Here is a 20,272-nt window from a genome sequence, read left to right as displayed (position 1 = left end):
TTTCCATTAAGGAAAGCTGTCTTGACATCCATTTGCCAAATCTCATAATCGAGATGAGCTGCTATAGATAAAAGAATACGGATTGACTTAAGCATGACTACCGGTGAAAAGGTTTCCTCATAATCGATACCTTCTTTCTGAGTATACCCTTTCGCAACAAGTCTTGCTTTCTAGGCTTTCACCTTTTTGTCTGATCCCCTCTTTTTCTTGTAGACCCACTTACATCCAATAGGTTTTACACCTTTGGGTGGTTCCAGACCTAATTAGAATACATTGATTCCATCTCAGAATCCATTGCCTTCTGCCAAAGACTTGCATCTTTGTCTTGTATTGCCTCTTCGTATGTCCGGGGATCCTCATCATGTTCACCAGAGACCAAGTCCGAAGACTCTCCCAAAAACATGAATCTGTCGGGCTGTCGAACAACCCTCCCACTACGACGAGGAACTGGTGCGGTATTAGTGACCGGTTGCACAGTCTGCTGTGGTTGTTCTACTTGTACTAAAGGTTCATTATTCGTCCCTCCCACTAATTCCTCTAAAACGATACTACTCATGGGTTTGTGATTCATTATATAGTCTTCCTCTAAAAATCTTGCATTGGTGCTAACAGTGACATCCCGATCCTTAGGACTATAAAATAAATAACCTTTTGTTCCCATGGGGTAGCCTACAAACAGCTTTACTTCTGTACGAGATTCTAGCTTAGTCGCGTTCTTGTTTAGCACATGTGCTGGACAACCCCATATCCGAATATGTCTCAAACTCGGTTTGTCCCCGGTCCACAATTCTAAAGGGGTTTTAGGAACCGACTTAGAAGGTACTAAGTTCAGGAGATAAGTTGCTGTCTCTAAGGCATGTCCCCAAAATGACTTGGGTAAATCCGAATAACTCATCATCGATCTAACACTCTCAAAAAGAGTCCGGTTCCTTCTCTCTGCTACACCGTTCTGCTGGGGTGTGCCTGGTGCAGTCAACTGGGATTCTATCCCATTTTCTGATAAATATTCCCTGAATTCCCTAAGCAAGTATTCGCCACCACGATCAGATCGTAGTGACTTGATACTTTTATTATGTCGCTTCTCCGTTTTAGCTTTGTACTCTTTGAATTTCTCAAAGCACTCAGACTTACGGCGCAACAAATAAACGTACCCATATCTAGAATAATCGTTAATAAAAGTGACGAAATACTCATAACCACCTCTTGCTTGGATATTCATAGGTCCACATAAATCAGAGTGAACCAATCCTAACACTTCTTTGGCTCTATTCCCCTTTGCCTTAAAAGGCCTATTGGTCATTTTACCTTCCTAGCAGGATTCACAAACTGGAAATGGCTCCACTGCCAATGAGCCTAAAGGCCCGTCTACTACCAGTCTTTGAATCCTCCTCAAGTTCATATGACCTAATCTCAAGTGCCAAAGATATGTTTGGTTCAAACTAGAAGGTTCCTTTCTTTTATTAGAGGTAGAAGATGTGTTGTTCAATACCCTATGTTGTAGTTGCGGTGCGGGTTGACTAGGATTAATTATATACAAATTGTCTTGCAATGTACCAGAACATATAATCCGTTTATTCATCATACTAGAAACATTACGATCCAAATAAACATTATAACCATCCATAGCAAGTTTAGAAACCGAATTCAAATTCCTTCTAAAAGAAGGTACATAAACACAATTGTTCAAAACCAAAATCCTATCTGAACCAAATGATAAATGAATAACTCCTACTGCAACTACTGCTACTTTCGTAGCATCTCCCATGAACACGTAGATCTCACCATCTCTAAGCATTCTGGATTGCTGAAACCCCTGCATAGAGTTACAAACATGATCAGTGGCTCCAGTATCTACACACCAAGTACTCGTAGATATAGCCGCTACAAATGTTTCTGTAACTAGAGAAAGAGACATACCAGTATCGTTTGTCTTCTTAGGAAGAGGACAATCCTTTTTCCAGTGACCCGACTGCTTGCACCGGTAGCACTTCCCCTTAGGCTTTTTCACACCACCTTGAACTCCCACTGCCTTCACAGCTTTCTGTGTCTGAGCCTTTTTCTTCTTCTTATTGCCTTTCGGCTTAGAGGAAGAACCTTTCTCAGCCACATTCACTTGAACACTCTGGCGAAATAATCTTTCAGCTGCCTGAAGTTCTGTCAGCAGTTCCGCAAGACTATACTGCCTCTTGTTCATGTTGTAATTCAAGCGGAACTGCTCAAAACTCTTGGGCAAGCTCATAAGGACAATGTCAATCTGGGTTTCCCCATCAAGCTCAGCTCCAAGGATCTCTATCTCATTCAGATGTGACATCATCTTGAGAACATGATCCCTTACAGGTGTACCTTCAGCCATCTGAGTGTTCATTAAAGCCTTCATGGCTACTTGCCTAGCAGCCCTATTCTGATCTCCAAAAAGTTCTTTGAGATTAAAGAGCATATCCGAAGCAGTGGCCATAGCCTGATGCTGATGCTGCAAAACACCCGACATTGCTGCCAGAATGTAACATCGCGACATCTCATCAGCCTTTGTCCACCGCTTATAATACTCTTTCTCCTCATCAGGAGCATCAGCAGCGGGCTGCTCAGGCTTGGGTTCATAAGTGCAAAACTTGTACTCCTCAACAGTCAACACAATGTCCAAATTACGTTTCCATTCAATATAGTTAGGTCCGGTAAGTTTGTTATCCTTAAGTATGGTGAACAGTGGATTAAAGCCCATTTTATCCTGAGAATCATGCATGAAAAAATCACATTACACATAAAGAAGGGTGCATAAAAAATTAAGGCCTATTGGTTCCTCTAACAATTATTAAAATTAAATGCACTAACGTTTAAACATCATAAGTTTGTGGTACATCACGATGGGTGACATGTATACCACCTAAATTTGTTTAAACGTTACTTCGGTCCTATTACTAAACAATAAGCCACGTTGGGGTGGTCTATATTATTTTTCATAGCTAAGTGTATACCATCATCAAATCTTAAATTACCCGAAACCTATGAAACTTGGTACGCCACGATGGGCGGCATGTATACCTTCCAATATTTCTTGAATAGAATACTTCAATCCAATATTCATGTCTGGTTTTATTTCTAGGCAGTGGAGGAGTCACATCGGTCTCACTTAATACCCATAAGCCTTAGAAATCGCCCCAAATCAGAGATAAAGAAAATTCGTATCTATTCGTATTAATTTAAGAAGTTTGTCCCAGTAATATCTATAACATTCTAGACACCATAAATTACATGCCACGATGGGTGACGTATACACAATTTATATTCGTCTTTATGTTAAATTACATACAAACAATGGTGGAGACCATGGGATTTAATATCATATTAATTCCCCCTCCCACTTAGAATTTACTTTGAGGATTTTAATCTAGATGCTTCGTCCTATGTTAGTTCTTCGAAGTCCACATGCATACTATCAGGGTCATAGCAACACAAAGAACACATAACATGGCAGCATACTAACATGATTAAAGCATTAATGAAAAACATCCCTATGTCCATGTCATTCTAGCATGCGAAGGGTTAGTATCACATGGCATAACAACATAAACAAGAAACACATAATAACAATAATAAGAATCATAATAAAACACATCCACTATTATAGCCCCGGAAAAATCAGCTTCGAATTCATTATTCGACAGAATCCAGAAAACTTCGAGAGCCCGTTTGGAGGCCTAAACGGCCTCAGAATGCCTCGAAAAACTCCGAAAACAGCCTCAAAAACACCTCAACCGGGACTTGCCCGGTTGTATCTAGCTCCGTCTCGTTCTGCCGTTTCCGAAAAGTGCTCGTTCGCCCAAATCGGACATCGTATGCAAAAGTTATGACCAAAACAGTGCAGCACCCCCGAAACCCTAATCGCAGCAGCGGAAGATCTCTGTTTCTTGCATCCCCGTTGATCAAACAATTACATACCAATTGTACAGACGAACCAGCCTATTCTATTACATCATATCATAATCTAAAACAATTACAAATTGAATTACAAGATTAAACTATCACGATCAACCCTCGTGATTTACAACAACCACGATAAACCACGTGGAATCCAAACATAACAGAATAATTAAAACATGGCCATAATAGTGGACAACGACCTGCATCACAGAATCACTATATACATGCATATATAATCATGACATGGACTACATATCATAAATCGCAGAACCGCAACCTCGCTCTGATACCATTGCAGGAACAATCGGACCTTGGCCCTGCGTTTTATGATACTAGTTAAAAGTTCGTACTGAATATTAACCTTAATCGCTACAGCGCAAGCGATTCAAATTCACGTCTTCTAATGTATTCCTTGATTCTCCTTGGACGAAGTGTGGCCTTCGATCTCCCAAGGTGTGCCTCTCCTTAAAGCTCCGAAAACCCAAAACCCTAGCTGTCTCCTTGAGAAAAACGTCTGCCTCTCTCAAACTCTAGGATTAATTCGTTTTGGTGTGTCTTTCAGCTTTAGGAGAACGAAAATATATATAGGCTACAGTAGGGATCATGGACCATTAGGTCAGGCCTTCTAATGACATTCCGGGCCAGGCCCAATGTCATTAAATATTAATTCTATCCACTAAAGAACTAATATTTGCACTACCTTTCCTAATTCCGTAAATTAATTATTTAATTCGGTTCCCATATTAATTGCTTATAAATTCCCCATATTTAAGATATCGCATGTCCATTAATTAAATTAATTTCTGACAATTAATTTAATCAATATCTTTTATCCGTGATCATCCACTCAACCTTATAATTATGCAAGAACAAATCTGCCTGCAGGACTAAAAGCATAATTATCTTTATGAGCTTTCAAGAGGACATCATCACCCGAATATATTTTTCGGACACAGTTTCATTCTATAGTCAATATCCCACTCTGTATATAATGTCATTGCCCAATACATAAATTCGTAATTTAAAATAAATTACTTAATTTTTGAGTCAAGGCATGTGCATCAAATACAAGTGTCAATCACTATATCCAGATTAAGAACTTAAGCATTAATAACATCATAGAATCTTAGTTCTTTATTGTCAGAATTAAAGAAACAATTATTCTACTATTTTGATCCTGTTCAATATACACAAAGTATATAAGTATTATTCAATAGTCAAGATATACTATTCCAAATAATACTTCAGTCGTTCTAGTGGTTTGTCTAACACCACCTCGACTGTGAACCTTTATTATATTATATAAGGGGTCTGACAATCTAATCTTCTGCTATCCCATTTGATACTAGATTGTCTACAATATATAATATACAGACAATGTGAAAACATGCATTCAAGATTCTCAAATAATTGTTATATACTTCAAACGAATATTTCAGTATAACCCTAACAACATTCACGGGGCCAAACAAATCCATATGCAGTAAATGAAGTGGATCTGTAATGGTATTGATGGTCTTGCCTTTGTGAGATGTTCTCTTTGCTTTTCCATTCTGACAAGCTTCACACAGATCATCAGTTGAGAATTCCAGAGAACGAAAACCTATCACTAAATCTCTCTTGACAAGAGAGTTCATGGTTTTGAAGTTAAGGTGTAAGAGATTCTTATGCCATAACAAACTATCTTCAGCAGACGCCTTGGCGTAAAAACAGTGAACTGCATTCCCAGGTCCCGAAGACAAATCAACTACGTATATATTGCCTTTCCTTATGCCACATAGTGAAGGACGCTTATCCTTGATATGTTTAATGATACATATCTCCTTTTCAAAATGAACATAATATCTCTTGACACAAAACTGACTGACACTCAGGAGATTATGTTGAAGTCCTTCAACTATAGCAATATCCTCTATGATGACCCTTCCAACTTTGTACTTGCCATATCCAACAGTACGACCTTTGCTATTGTCAGCAAAAGTAACTGACGGACCAGTTGCTTCTCTTATGTCTTCCAGCAGGGATCTTGTACCAGTCATGTGCATTGATGCTCCGCTATCAAGCACCCAAGCAACTCGAACAACTCCACTGGCACCCTGCAAAAGACAACTTGATTAAAACTTCTTTGGGACCCACACTTGATTGGGTCCAGCAAACTTAAAGAATTGATTTCTATCAGGTAATACAACAGAGCCTCTTGGACTGATACTTGGTTCACTCTTGACTGAACTTACTTCCTTAACAACAGCCTTATAAACCTTAGTTTTAGGCTTTGAAACGTAAGTCTCCTTCCTAACACGAGGAGGACTAGCAGTCTTTGATCTAGCATGCTTATTGTTTATGTGTTGCCTAGGTGATGTATTTTCATTTTTAGCATGCGAATTTCTAAAATAAACAGACATTATATTGAAAGCACAAGTCATGCATTTATCAACACCACAACATTTATGACATGCATCAAAAACAGGAGCAACAGGAATATCAGTCACAGTAGTAGGAACATCAATAGATTCTACTCTAACATTATTAACAGATTTGAAGTTCTCAGTAGAATGACATCTATTATCTCTGTTCTTACTGTTCACAAAATATTAGGCTTGTTGAATTTAGTTCTCTCAGAGTTGACACCTAAACCAGCTTTAGGTAACCTAACATTGCCTTTCACTTTGATTGGTTTCAGTGATGTCAGGATCTCATCTCTCTTCTAATTACTCTCTTTCATTTTAAGGTCTTCCTGTTTGAGTTCATATTTAATGATAACAGGAGTTTCTAACAGAGGTTCAGCTTCTGAGGATTTGAACAATGGTTGAGGGGAATCTTTCAAAACAAAAGGAATCCCTCTCTCCTCAGCACTCTTCTTAAAGGTAGTAATGTTACTAGCCTTACCTACAGATTTGTTATAGTGAAAACCTATTCCAACAGTTCTCTTGATCTCTTGTTTATCATTAAGTTCTTTGACTATAGTGGAAGCATCCTTAAAGGCTTTACATTTCACTTTCTCTTCGTCTAGCTGAAGTCTTAAAGCTATCTCACCTTTCTCTAGAACTCTGAAATTAGCAATGATTATGTGTTCCAGATGTTCGGGAAGGGTTAAGAGAAACTTCATGTTGACCTCTTTCTTGTCATAGTATTTCCCATTCAGATTTAAATTATTTATCAGGTTATTAAGTCCGATAAACACTTCTGAAATCCCTTCTCCGGGATTGGAACCAAACTATTCATACTGAGCCATCAGTATCTCTTTCCTGTTCTCTCTTACTTCTTCTGAGCCTTCGTTTATAATCTCTAGTGTATCCCATATTTTCTTTGCGTTCGCACAATTAACAACAGCATTGTACATAACCGGATCTAGAGATTCAACCAAAATCAGTTGAACAGCGTCATCTAAGTTCATCTGTTCACTCTCTTCATCTGTGTACTCAGAAAGTTCTTTCGGAACAGTTTTATGAGGTATTAGCACACCATCCTCTTCGTGTGCTAGTATGAGCTTCATCGGAGTAGAAACACCTTTGTTTAATATCCCGATACATTTTCTGTTTGCGGTGCGGAGGAATAATAACATACAGTATGCCTCTTCCATAGGCTAAAGTGTTCCTTGCTGAACGGTGGGATTTTAATGCTACTGATCTTTTGTGTACTCATGTTTAAGGATTTGAAGTGAATAGTGTTTGGATGAGATTTGGATTTTTGAAAGAAAAATATTTTAAATCAGAATTAATTTTTGGAATAAAATTAATTCGAATAAAAAATGTTTGGACGTTACAGAGTGTGTATAGGATCTGATACGGAAAAATGGTATCAACCTGGCTCTGATGCCAATTGTTAGGTCCAGATACGATTGTAGAAGGAGGGTTGAATACAATCGTCACAAAATAATCGCGGCGGAATAATCTGATTGGAGTATAACTTATTAATCAGATTTAAATTATTTAATATTACAATTTTTAAGTCGTTATATAATTAATATGGTTCGTTTTAATGTCCACTAGTTCGTAGAATAAATTTGACAGGAAGTATTCTAACTTAGCGGATTAAAACAACCGAGTGATCAAAGCACAGAAAACTGTGGATATAACAATAGCAAGTTACCAACAACTTGAAAGTTTACAAAGTTTTGAACAAGAACAAATGAAGAGGTTGAAGCCATATATATAGGCAAAACCTTGAACTAATATGACAAAATTAGGCATGACAATTCTAGGAAGTTCTATGACAATTTAAACAAGTGCTATGATAAGTACAAGGGAAGGTATGACAATTGGAAGCATTGTCATGGCACAAGTGGGAAGGTATGACAAACGCAAGCATTGTCATACCTTATAAATTCGGTATGACAAATGGTATGACAACCGTATGACAAACGGTATGACAATAAACCTTGGTCCCTAAGTCATTCAAGTGGCATGACAATCAATGAATTGTCATACCTTATGACTTCGGTATGACAATTGCCATTGTCATGCCTTAGTCATTCGGTATGACAAACCAATTGGTTTGTCATGCCTCCTGACCATGGCAGATGACATGGTGCGGTATGACAATCTATTTGATTGTCATACCGTGCCCAAAAACAATATAATTTTTAATTTTCTTTATATAATTAATCCAATAATTATCGACTAAATTATATTAATTATATAAATTCATAAACTAAATTAATTCGAGTGTGAATCAATTTAATAAATAAATTACATAACTTATATAATTATTTTGAGATGTGAATTAATTAATTGAATAATTATATTGAGCACTTCTTCAGCAGCATGTCTTCTGACTTCCTTTAAAAGATCTGATTCTTTGTCTTGATTGAACGACCACATATTGTTGATGTAGAATATTTAATCTGAGTACCTGACACACAAATGTACTGTCTGGCTCATCCGTATCTAGCTGAATCAAATATTCTTTATCAATTAAACATTTGAGAAGTGGCTTGTTCGTCGAGTCTTTGTCTTTGTAGTTCTTCTTCATAAGTAGAAATAGTTTGGAATCTTCTGAATAAATAAAGTATTAAAACTTTATATCTTCTGGACTTTTGGACGTGCTACAAAATATTATTTGTACACTGAGGCTTGAACATATTAATGAACTTCTTTCAGTGGTGTGCAGCAGCATCCTGAAATTCTTCAGACATATGATTTTAATAAATCACTTGACGTTCTTCGTACGGATTCCTTAAATAGTGCTTGCTATTTACTTACTTTCTTATCATACTTGAGTTGATACCTCTTTAATTACAAATAGGCTAAACATATGCCTTTCATTCCTTTTTAGAAAGGGTGTCCACACTACCCTTAGAGTTTTAATATAAGAGTTTGTAGCCTTGAGAAGAGACTATTCAATGTTATCTATGAAATTTTTTTGAGCATCCTTGACAAAAGTGAATTTACTTTAGAGACCCTTTTTTAGAAGTGTAGTTGCTTTTAGATGATAATTTATATTAGAGATAGATAAATGAATCACAGTCTGTTTGGCATTGTGGAAAGATACATTATATGACAAGGAGTTGGAAGGAGAACACCTGCCTTCTCCACTCCGATTCCTACTTACTTTGCCTACGAGTAAGCTTCCTATTCCTTGCTTCTTATACAGTAATATTAGCCATAATATATTGACTAGAAATTTTATAAGCACCCACCCTAGATTGTCTCATTGTATATAAAAGATCATCATCTTCTTCACTTCCAAAATTTGAATGATTGTCAACAATTGGGGAGGTTTCATTCATCTGTACATGAGATATTTTTCCTTTTTCCTCTTTATTAACATTTGAATTTGCTATTGATTCTTGACCTACAAGAATTTGAAACAGATTCCAAGGTCTTTCCTTTCTTTTCTAGCTTCTCAAAGAGATAAACCTGTTTTTCTTTTCTTTTCTAGTGAGATCATCACCTCCGGAAATTTAAGACTTTCAAGGTTCTATGAGTTTTGAAGGAAGTCATCCAGTAAAATTTAATGACAATAATCATGGACATTAATTGTAACATCTGGGATTATCCGTGTAATTATTTTTATGATTAATGAATATTATGTGAATATTATATGAATTTTGTGAATTAATTGTTTTTTGTCCTATTAATTTGGCTGCTTATTTATAATCAAATTTTGGGTTTATTAATTTTTATATGCTCAGTACAAAATATAGTTTAATTAGATATTTTCATATTGATTTATGTATTGTTGTATGATTTTATAATTGGTTTATGGATTTACTTACGTATATTATATTTAATTATTAATTATTTTAATTTTTGAAAACCGTCAACCCGTAATGGTACCGAGATTTTACTTCCCGAAAATTTCAACAAAACTCACCTTTAGCCTAATTTGAATATTCCGGACACTTTTCATGTTTTGACTTTTTCGATCCGGAGTACGGTTTTCCCCGGAGTCGGTTCGGCGGAGCTTTTCAGGTATTTTAATTATCGATAATTATCTGGTTGTCTCGATATACGTGAAAACCAGATATGTTGATTAATATATTATTTCTGGTATCGTAATGCATGCAAATGGGATCAGCATACTAATGATTAATTTGAAAAGCCCCGTTTTAATAATTATCTCGAAAACCGTTACCGTTTGGACCCGCTTTATTAATATAAAGCTATTAAACATCGTATTTTCGTGTTATATATGATCTAGAGGGGTATTAATTATTTGTAAATATAAATAGTCTTAACCGTATTTTATTTCATCCCGTAAATCATAATATCAATTAAATACGGGTTTATAGAGAGAGTGTTCTTCGTGTTCTTGGAATTCAAACGAAGATTCAGAGGCGTTATCGGATTCAGATTTCGACGTTCAAGAACTCAAATCGAAGGTTTTGACGAGTGAAATCCATATCTAGCATCGGAATCAGTGCAGCAACAACAGGTGGACACAGATTTTTGATTTTTAATTCGAATTAAATGAGCTTAAATTAGGGGTTTTTGATTCTGAAGTTGTTTATGTGTTTTGATGCTTCCATGTTGTAGATAATCTTCTCCTGATCATTTTGGTATATCATATGCATGATTTGGAGGTCGGTAACACTTTCAGTTTGAGGTTTAATCTTGGAATTAGAATTTTAGGGTTTATAATCGGGTTGAATGTTTGTAATTGGAATTGGGCGTTTCTGTTTGAGGACGTCTAGGCTGTTGTGGTTGATAGCATCGTGTAGAGCTTGATGAGAGGAGTCGGATGGAGTGTTGCAATTGTACAGGGGCTGCCTGATTAAGTCACCAGAAACTGGAGAACAAACGACGGCGACGCCGTGTTCTTCAGAAAAATCCGGTTGATTGGCCGACCCCCTGTGAAGTTTGAGCTAAGAATCGGACTCCTGGTAAAGGGAAGGTGCGATATGCACCTTCTGGTGTAGATTTGACATCGAAAACACCAGAATTGGAGATGGTGACATTAAGTCACTAAACTTTTTAATCTTTCAATTGAGTCCCTCCTCTAGTTTTCAAAGTTTGCTAATCAAACCCTGGACTTTTCAAAAGTTTTAAAAATGATTTATTTATCTAAATTAATTTCGGAAATTCTTTTTAATTATTTATTTTAATTTCAAAAATAGTTTTTAATTATTTATTAAATCAAAAATAAATCTGATTTAATTTATTAATTAATTGTAATTAGTAATTAATTATAATAATTGGTCAATTAATTTAAATATTAATTGATTAATTGTTTTATTTAATTATTAATTGATTTTAATTGATTTATTAATTAGATTTAATTATTTTAATAGATTTTAAAATTCCGAAAAACAGTTTCGAGCTTTGAAATATTTTTCTATAATATGTTTGAGGTCCGTTAATTGATTTCAAAAGATTTCGGACTTGATTTCGAGTAATCAAATTTGATTATTTATTTATAAAATTATTCTCTTATTCGTTTTAATTCCGAAAAATGTTCAAAAATTCATAAAAAATGCTAGAAAAATCCTTTTGACTTCAAACTTTCTTTGAAAAATAAATTTTATTGAATACCTTATGTGATATGTGTTATGTGATATCTGATTGATGTGTTATATGCTTATGTGAATGTTATGTGACTGCTTTTGACATATCTTTCAATCCGTAAATCGGATTTGGGTAAAACGAAGGGTAGATTGAAGCTCGTTTCGAATGTGTGAAAGTAAGAATAGTATGAGATCACATATTGATAGATAATGGTTGTGATTAGCAGAGGAAGCAAGACGTTGAAAGGGAAAGCAAGTGGCAATAGAATAGTATATCGAGGAAGTGCAGTTGAAACTCGAGATCATCAATATAAGGCAAGTTCCCTGAGACTTTCCTTCAAATACATATATTGTATTTGTTATGATTACTTAGTGAGCTTTCTGATTAAGCCTTGAGATTCTTTGAATTATAGCATGGATTATTTACTCTGTTGATTCTTCAACCTTCAACCTGATCCATTAAATTATAGCATGGATTGTTTACTCTGTTGATTCTTGAACCTTCAACCTGATCCATTGAATTATAGTATGAATTGCTTACCCTATTGATTCTAGAACCTTCAACCAGAGTCTTTAAATTATAGCATGAATTGTTTACTCTATTGATTTTTGAGCCTTCGACCAGATTCTTTGGTACTTGTTATGTAACCTATTTCAATCGTATACCTTCAATTCTCGAAACCCTTGAACGATTACCATTTGAACCTCATTTCATTTCAATGACATATACTTCCGACCTTAACCAATTGATCAACACCAGATAACGCCAGCTATGACATATACCCTACAATTATTTATTTCCTTCCAGTAACCTAAATTTCTTTTGTCTTGAAGATAACCATTTATACTTGAACCATTTTGTAAAACTAGAATCTTTTTCATATAGATAATGACCTTTGATGTACTTTACAATCCAAACATGCTATATCTGATTCTTTGACAACTCGTGAAGTTATTCCTCGTTCCCATTTTGAAATATCTTGAAGATACTTTTTAATAGCACTCTGCTTCTGCTTCAAAGTTTATTATAATGATTGATGATTCTGTCTTATTGAATTATATTGTTGATCATCTTGAATTATGATAGAATTGGATAGTTTTCTAAATATGACCAAAGGAATGGTCAGACCAGATGAGTGGTCGCATTAGGCCATTGTGTGCCTTGGATCCAGTAATAGAGCATGGAGGGGCCTGTTCGGGGTTAGTGTCTGACTGATCAACAGCCTAACCTTTTGTTTTTAAAAAAAATAAAATATAATATCCAATTCTGACTGATACCTCAGAATGAACTTGATATCTTGATTCGATTCTATTGAACACTGGTTATCACCAGTTTATAGTTCATATTGAAATTGTTATTGTTATACTTGCTGAGCTAGTTAGCTCACTCTTGCGATACTTTATGTTCTTTCCAGTGAGGGCAGAGAAGATTGGTAATGATGACCCTCAGGCTAGTGGTAAGGCCAGGATTCCAGGCTGAGAGACGGAGGGAGCTATCAGAAGTACTTGGCGATATATATATATAAACTAGTTTGAGTAACGGAACACTTGTGATGTGTAAGCTCTGTAAGATTTAAGTTTATATTTTGGGATTTGGGTTTGTAATAATTAAGTTATGTTGTGGCTTGTTTTATACTTTAACCTGTTGCGATCCGTGGATATTTAAGGGTCGTTGCTTATAGTATGTTAATTACAGGGTTATATTATGTTATGGACCCCAATCTTCTGACCCGGGTTTGGAGGACGCCACAGGTTGGTATCAGAGCCACAGGTTATAAGTCAATGAAACAAGCCTAGATTGTTAGGTTGGGTAGAGGGTTAGGATTAGAGAAGAGTGATAGGTAGATAGAACGTTGAGAGGTGAGTATTAGTGAGAAGTAGGCTCTTGTGCTATTATGGATTCTTATATGTGTTCTGTTATATTGATCTACAGATATTCACGATGTCAGACTCTATCATTCCTCCATATCCACAGCATTCAGATACTACAGTTAACGAACCCCCACCCCCTCAGAAACTTGAGCCTCACCCTCCGGTTTCACCCTCTTTAGAGGATGTGTTGGCCGCAGCAGCAATGGTTCCTTTTAGGGATATACCCTTGACTTTTCATGCTAGGCCTTTTATACGTGGACCCCCACCCAGTACCCCTAGTTCCACCCGAGGTTCTTCTATCCACACTTCTTTCCATACTACAGTAAACCCTGTTCCTTACCATGAGTTTGATGCGATGAGGATGGAGCGTCAGTACTTACTTGGACTGGTCAGAGAAATGGAGCGTATCATACATATGATGGACCCTAGTAGAGCTGAGCGAGAGCTGAGGCAGAGGATTGTGGATGTAAGGATGAATGAGATGTCAAAGCTTAATGCAGTGGCTGAGGGCCATGGTGACTTAGCAGACTGGGCTATTTGGATGATGAGAGAGTTGGACACATTTGGAGGTCCTACTTTACCTGGGAGCTAGATGATAGTAGTTGTAGAGTGGAGGTGCCATGTACATTAGTGTGTAGTGTGTAGTGTGTAGTATGTATCAGGTCAGCAGATTTTGACATGTATATATAGACTAGCATAGCTGACTAGTTGATAGGTTTGTTGTTGCTGTTGTTGTACTTTACTTTTGACGAAGCGCTTGACGTTTGTATTTCCAGCACTGACTTATATATATCAGCATCTTTTACCTTACAGTTTTGTCCTTTACTTTATCGCACTTGTTTTATTTTACTTTACTTTCCGTACCGACCATAAACTCTTGAGATAATATTGCACCCCTTCCCTTTATTGTTTTACATTCTGTAAAGAAGCATGCAATTTATTTAGTTGAATAATCTCGAAAATGTTTTCAGAAATTTATAACCCGGTTTTCTTAAAAACCTTTTATAAAAAGAGAATTTGATTTAAAAAGGCTAAGTGAATTGTTTCTTCTTTACAGAATGCCTCCAACAAGACATACTCGTGCCAACAGCAACCCTGAAGGCACCAACAGTACCAATAATAACAATGGCAACCAGAATGTCAACACATGCACAGTAGATCCTGCTGTTGCCCAACTAATTCAAATTTTGGCCCAACAAACTGTTCACTTTACCCGGCAACAGCAACATCAAGAGAATCCTAGGGTAACTCTTAAAACTTTTCAGGCAGTTCATCCCCCAGAGTTTAAGGGCTCAGCAGATCGTGTTGTAGCCCAAACATGGTTAATGGAAATGGAAAAGTGTTTTGAGTTAGTTCCAGCAAATGTGGAACAGAAAACAAAGTTTGCCAGTCATTACTTAAAGAATGAAGCGACGTATTGGTGGGAATCTGTTAAGAATATGGAAGGTACAGTTGAGATTACTTGGGAGAGGTTTGAGGAATTGTTTTTAGAAAAGTATTTTCCTAGGTTTCTTCAGGTTCAAATGGAGTTAAACTTTTTAGAGCTGAAACAAGGAAATATGTCTGTGGTTGAGTATGAGAATAAGTTTGCGGAATTGGCCAGGTTTGTGCCAACTTATGTAGAGACAGATAGGCAGAAAGCAAAGAGGTTCCAGCAAGGTCTGAAGCCTTGGATTAGGAGCAAGTTAGCCATTTTACAATTGGACACTTATGCGGCAGTTGTTGAGAAAGCAATGATTGCGGAGACTGAAAATGAGTCGTTTCAAAAGTCTAAGGAGAATAAGAAAAGAAAGCCGGAAAATAGAGAGGGACCATCCCATTTAGGGAGGTTCCAAAATCAGAAGAAAGGGAAATTTCAACCAGGAAGGAATCCCAACTTTAAGAAACAAATACTAGGCAGTAGTGGACATGGTAGTCGTTTTGTTATTGGGAGTCAGGCCAATCAGCAGAGGCCTTCTATAGCAGAATGCCAGATATGTGGGAAAAGACATGGAGGAGTGTGCAACAAACTGAATGTGGTGTGTTTTAAGTGCAACCAGAAAGGACACTATTCTAGGGAATGTCAGAATCAACCAGTGATAAGAGATCAGGCGATCAGGGGCTCAACAAGTAAAGCTCCAGCTATAGGATATGCATGTTTCAAATATGGAAAGCAGGGACATATAGCTAGGGATTGTAAGACATCAGCCCCAGTTAGTAATGCACTTAGGATCATGGGAACTATTCCAGAAGTGAATGAGCCTCCTAGGGTGAGAGTTTTTAACATGTCAGAGAATGATGCTATTCAAGATGCTAATGTGGTGACAGGTACGCTTAACGTAAATTCTTTAAATGCTAAGGTGTTAATTGATTCAGGAACTACTAGATCATTTATTTCTCAAGCTTTTGTTGATAAGTTAAATTGTCTGGTTGAGTTGTTGAATGAGGCTACGAATGTAGCTAATCAGGATCGTATTCTTGTTGATTGAGTTTGTCTTGATTGTGAGGTCGAGATCTTAGGAAATAAGTTTGCGCCGACTTAAATCTCTTTCAAGTTGGGAGAATTTGACGTGATATTAGGAATGGATTAGTTGTCTAAGTATAACACTCAGATAGACTATAGGAATAAGTAGGTAATGTTAAAAATGTCGGGCAACAAGATAACATAGTTTAGAGGACAAAAGCAGGAAAAAAAGTTTTTAACTATGATTCACGCGAGGAGGATAATACGCCAAAGATGCGATGCCTATATTTCTTATGTAATCGACAAAAGACAGGAACCAATAGAACTTGAGGATATACCTGTGGTAAACGAATTTCCAAACGTTTTTCCCGACGAATTGTCAGGACTTCCTACAGACAGAGAGATAGAATTTGCAATCGATTTAACACTTGGAACAAAGCCTGTATCTAAAGCCCCGTATAGGATGGCACCTGTAGAGATGGAAGAATTAGTAAGAATATTATAAGAATTATTGGAGAAAGGAGTGATTAGACCGAGTGTATTCCCATGGGGAGCACCAGTGTTGCTTGTGAAGAAGAAAGATGGAAGTATGAGGTTATGCATAGATTTTAGAGAGCTTAATAAGCTTACTATCAAGAATAAATATCCTTTACCCCGTATTGCCGATTTGTTTGACCAATTGAAAGGAGCAAGATATTTATCTAAGATTGACCTTAGATCAGGATACCATCGGCTCAAAATCAAATCTGAAGATACACCTAAGACAGCTTTCAAAACAAGATACGATCATTATGAATTTTTAGTGATGGCTTTTGGATTAACGAATGCACCAGCAGCTTTTATGGATTTAATGAATAGAGTATTAAGAAATATTTGGATAAGTTTGTAATTGGTTTCATAGATGATATTCTGATATATTTTAAGACGACTGAAAAGCATGTTGAACACTTAGGAACGGCTTCAGAGATATTAAGGAAGGAGAACTTGTATGTAAAGTTCTCTCAGTGTGAATTTTTGGCTACAAAAAGTTCAATTTCTAGGATACATCGGGAGTCGTGAAGGAATCAAAGTAGATCCAGCAAAGATTGAATCTATAATGAATTGGAAAAGGCCAAAGATCCCCACAGAAATCAGGAGTTTCTTAGGGCTAGCAGGTTATTATAGTAGATTTGTACAAGATTTCTCAAGGATTGTAGTCCCACTAACTAAGTTAACTAGAAAAATGAAAAGTTTAGATGGAAGGAAAAGTGTGAGGAAAGTTTTCAGGAGTTAAAAAAAAGGATTAGTATCAGCACTCGTATTGTCCCATCCAGATGATCAAGGAAAATTTGTGATTCATAGTGATGTTACTTATAAGGGATTAAGATGTGTATTGATGCAACATGATAAAATTATTGTCTACGCATTTAGGAAACTTAAACCTCATGAATAGAAGTACCCTACCCATGATTTGGAATTAGCAGCGATTGTATTTGCACTGAAAATATAGAGACACTGTCTGTATGGAGAAAAGTGTGAGATTTACACAGATCATAAAAGTTTAAAGTATGTCCTTACCCAAAAAGAGCTTAATATGAGATAAAGAAGATGGTTAGAATTGATTAAAGATTATGATTATACGATTAACTACTATTCAGAAAAGCCAATGTAGTCGCAGATGCTTTGAGCAGAAAAGGAAGATTGAATGTGTTGACTATGCCTAAGGAGTTGTGTAAGGAATTTTAGAAGTTAGAAATTGAGGTGGGAATTTGTAAATCATCAGAAATAGAAACGTTCACTATGACCTTCCAACTAGAGTTACTAGAAAAGATAAGAAAGTGTCAGGAAGAGACAATGAATCAGGATGTTAACAACTTAGTAGGAGAAAAGTTATGTACACAGAAAGATGATCAAGGCATTCTTAGATTTACTTCTAGGATATGAATTCCACCAGTGACAAAGTTGAAGAATGACATTTGGCAGGAAGCACACAAATCTAAGTATTTAATTCATCCAGGCAGCACTAAGATGAGACATGAAAAGAGAGATTGCAGAATGGGTAAGTAAATGTTATACGTGTCAAAGAATGAAAGCAGAACACCAAAGACCAAGTGGAATATTGCAACCTTTAGAGATTCCGGAATGGAAATAGGAGCATATTGCTATGGATTATATTGTAGAATTACCAAGGACAAAAGCAAACCATGATGCCATTTGGATCATAGTAGATAGACTAACCAAATCAGCTCATTTTCTTCCTATCAATGAAAGATTTTCTTTGGACAAATTGGTTCATATGTATATGAAAGGAATTGTAGTTCGTTATGGACTTCTTGTGTCCATTGTATTAGATAGAGATCCACGATTTAATTCAAGATTTTGGAAAAGTTTTCAGGAATGCTTAGGAACTAAATTGAATATGAGCACGGCATATCATCCACAGACAGACGGCCAAAGCGAGAGAACTATTCAAACGACTGAAGATATGTTACGTGTTTGCGCAATCGATTTCAAGGGCAGTTGGGATGAACATCTACCTTTAGTGAAATTTACATATAACTATCACGCGAGTATTGGAATGCCCCTTACGAAGCTCTTCACGGACGTAAATATCGATTACCAGTATACCAGGATGAAGTCGGAGAACGCAAAATACTTGGACCATAATTGTTACAATAAACAAAGGAAGTCATCGAAATTATTCAGAATCATCTAGTTGCAGCACAAAGTCATCAATGAAATTATGCAGATCAATCCAGGAAAGACGTAGAATTCGAAGACGGAGAAGTAGTGCTACTGAAAGTATAACCATGGAAAGGACTATCTAGATTCGGAAAAAAAGGCAAGTTAAGTTCCTGATACGTCGGGCCATTTGAAATCTTAAGGAATGTTGGCGAAGCAGCATACGAATTGGCGTTACCCCCGCAAATGGAGTACATTCATAACGTCTTTCATGTATCGATGCTTAAAAAGTATAATCCAGGTTCAAAGCATGTGATAGAATATGAGCCGATAGAATTTGAGGCGGATTTGTTTTATGTGGAGAGGCCAATAGAAATTTTGGATAGAAAAGAGAAGGCGTTAAAAAATAAAGTAGTTAAGTTGGTGAGAGTATTATGGAGAAACCCAAAGGTTGAAGAGTCAACCTCGGAGTTAGAAAGTGGTATGCGTGGGAAGTACCCTCACTTGTTCCCTTAAGCGATTCTGAGGACAGAATCCTTTAAAGGGGGGAAGGATGTAACATCCGGGATTATCCGTGTAATTATTTTGATGATTAATGAATATTATGTGAATATTATATGAATTTTGTGAATTAATTGTTTCTTGTCCTATTAATTTGGCTGCTTATTTATAATCAAATTTGAGGTTTATTAATTTTATATGCTCAGTACAAAATATAGTTTAATTACACATTTTCATATTGATTTATGTATTGTTGTATGATTTTATAATTGGTTTATGGATTTAATTACGTATATTATATTTAATTATTAATTATTTTAATTTTTCGAAAACCGTCAACCCGTAACGGTACTGAGATTTTACTTCCCGAAAAATTCAACAAAACTCACTTTTAGCCTAACTTGAATATTCCAGACACTTTTCATGTTTTGAATTTTTCGATCCGGAGTACGGTTTTCCCCGGAGTCGGTCCGGCGGAGCTTTTCGGGTATTTTAATTATCGATAATTATCTGGTTGTCTCGATATACGTGAAAACCAGATATGTTGATTAATATATTATTTCTGGTATCGTAATGCGTGCAAATGGGACCCGCATACTAATGATTGATTTGAAAAGCCCCGTTTTAATAATTATCTCGAAAACCGGTACCGTTTGGACCCGCTTTATTAATATAAAGCTATTAAACATCGTATTTCCGTGTTATATATGATCCAGAGGGTTATTAATTATTTGTAAATATAAATAGGCTTAACCGTATTTTATTTCATCCCGTAAATCATAATATCAGTTAAATACGGGTTTATCGAGAGTGTTCTTCGTGTTCTTGGAATTCAAACGAAGATTCGGAGGCGTTATCGGATTCAAATTTCGACGTTCAAGTACTCAAATCGAAGGTTTTGACGAGTAGAATCCATATCTAGCATCAGAATC

At 36.2% G+C, this 20,272-nt stretch overlaps 2 protein-coding genes across 2 annotated transcripts; one reads left to right on the top strand and one right to left on the bottom strand.

Moving 5' to 3' along the window:
- Nucleotides 1-2,056: 2,056 nt before the first annotated feature.
- LOC135150887 (uncharacterized) lies at nt 2,057-2,707 on the bottom strand (the record flags this gene model as incomplete). Its single annotated transcript, XM_064088523.1, has 1 exon — nt 2,057-2,707. A coding segment is annotated over one exon (651 nt), but the record flags the coding sequence as incomplete, so codon positions are not given.
- Nucleotides 2,708-14,793: 12,086 nt separating this feature from the next.
- On the top strand, nt 14,794-16,203 carry LOC135150191 (uncharacterized). The gene has a single exon (XM_064086337.1). It carries the CDS (start codon nt 14,794-14,796, stop codon nt 16,201-16,203), a length of 1,410 nt encoding a protein of 469 aa, XP_063942407.1.
- Nucleotides 16,204-20,272: the final 4,069 nt, after the last annotated feature.

Source organism: Daucus carota, chromosome 2, assembly GCF_001625215.2.
Source record: "Daucus carota subsp. sativus chromosome 2, DH1 v3.0, whole genome shotgun sequence".
Lineage (NCBI taxonomy): Eukaryota > Viridiplantae > Streptophyta > Magnoliopsida > Apiales > Apiaceae > Daucus > Daucus carota.
Note: the sequence above shows the minus strand (reverse complement) of the source record. Positions and strands in the feature narration are given on the sequence as shown.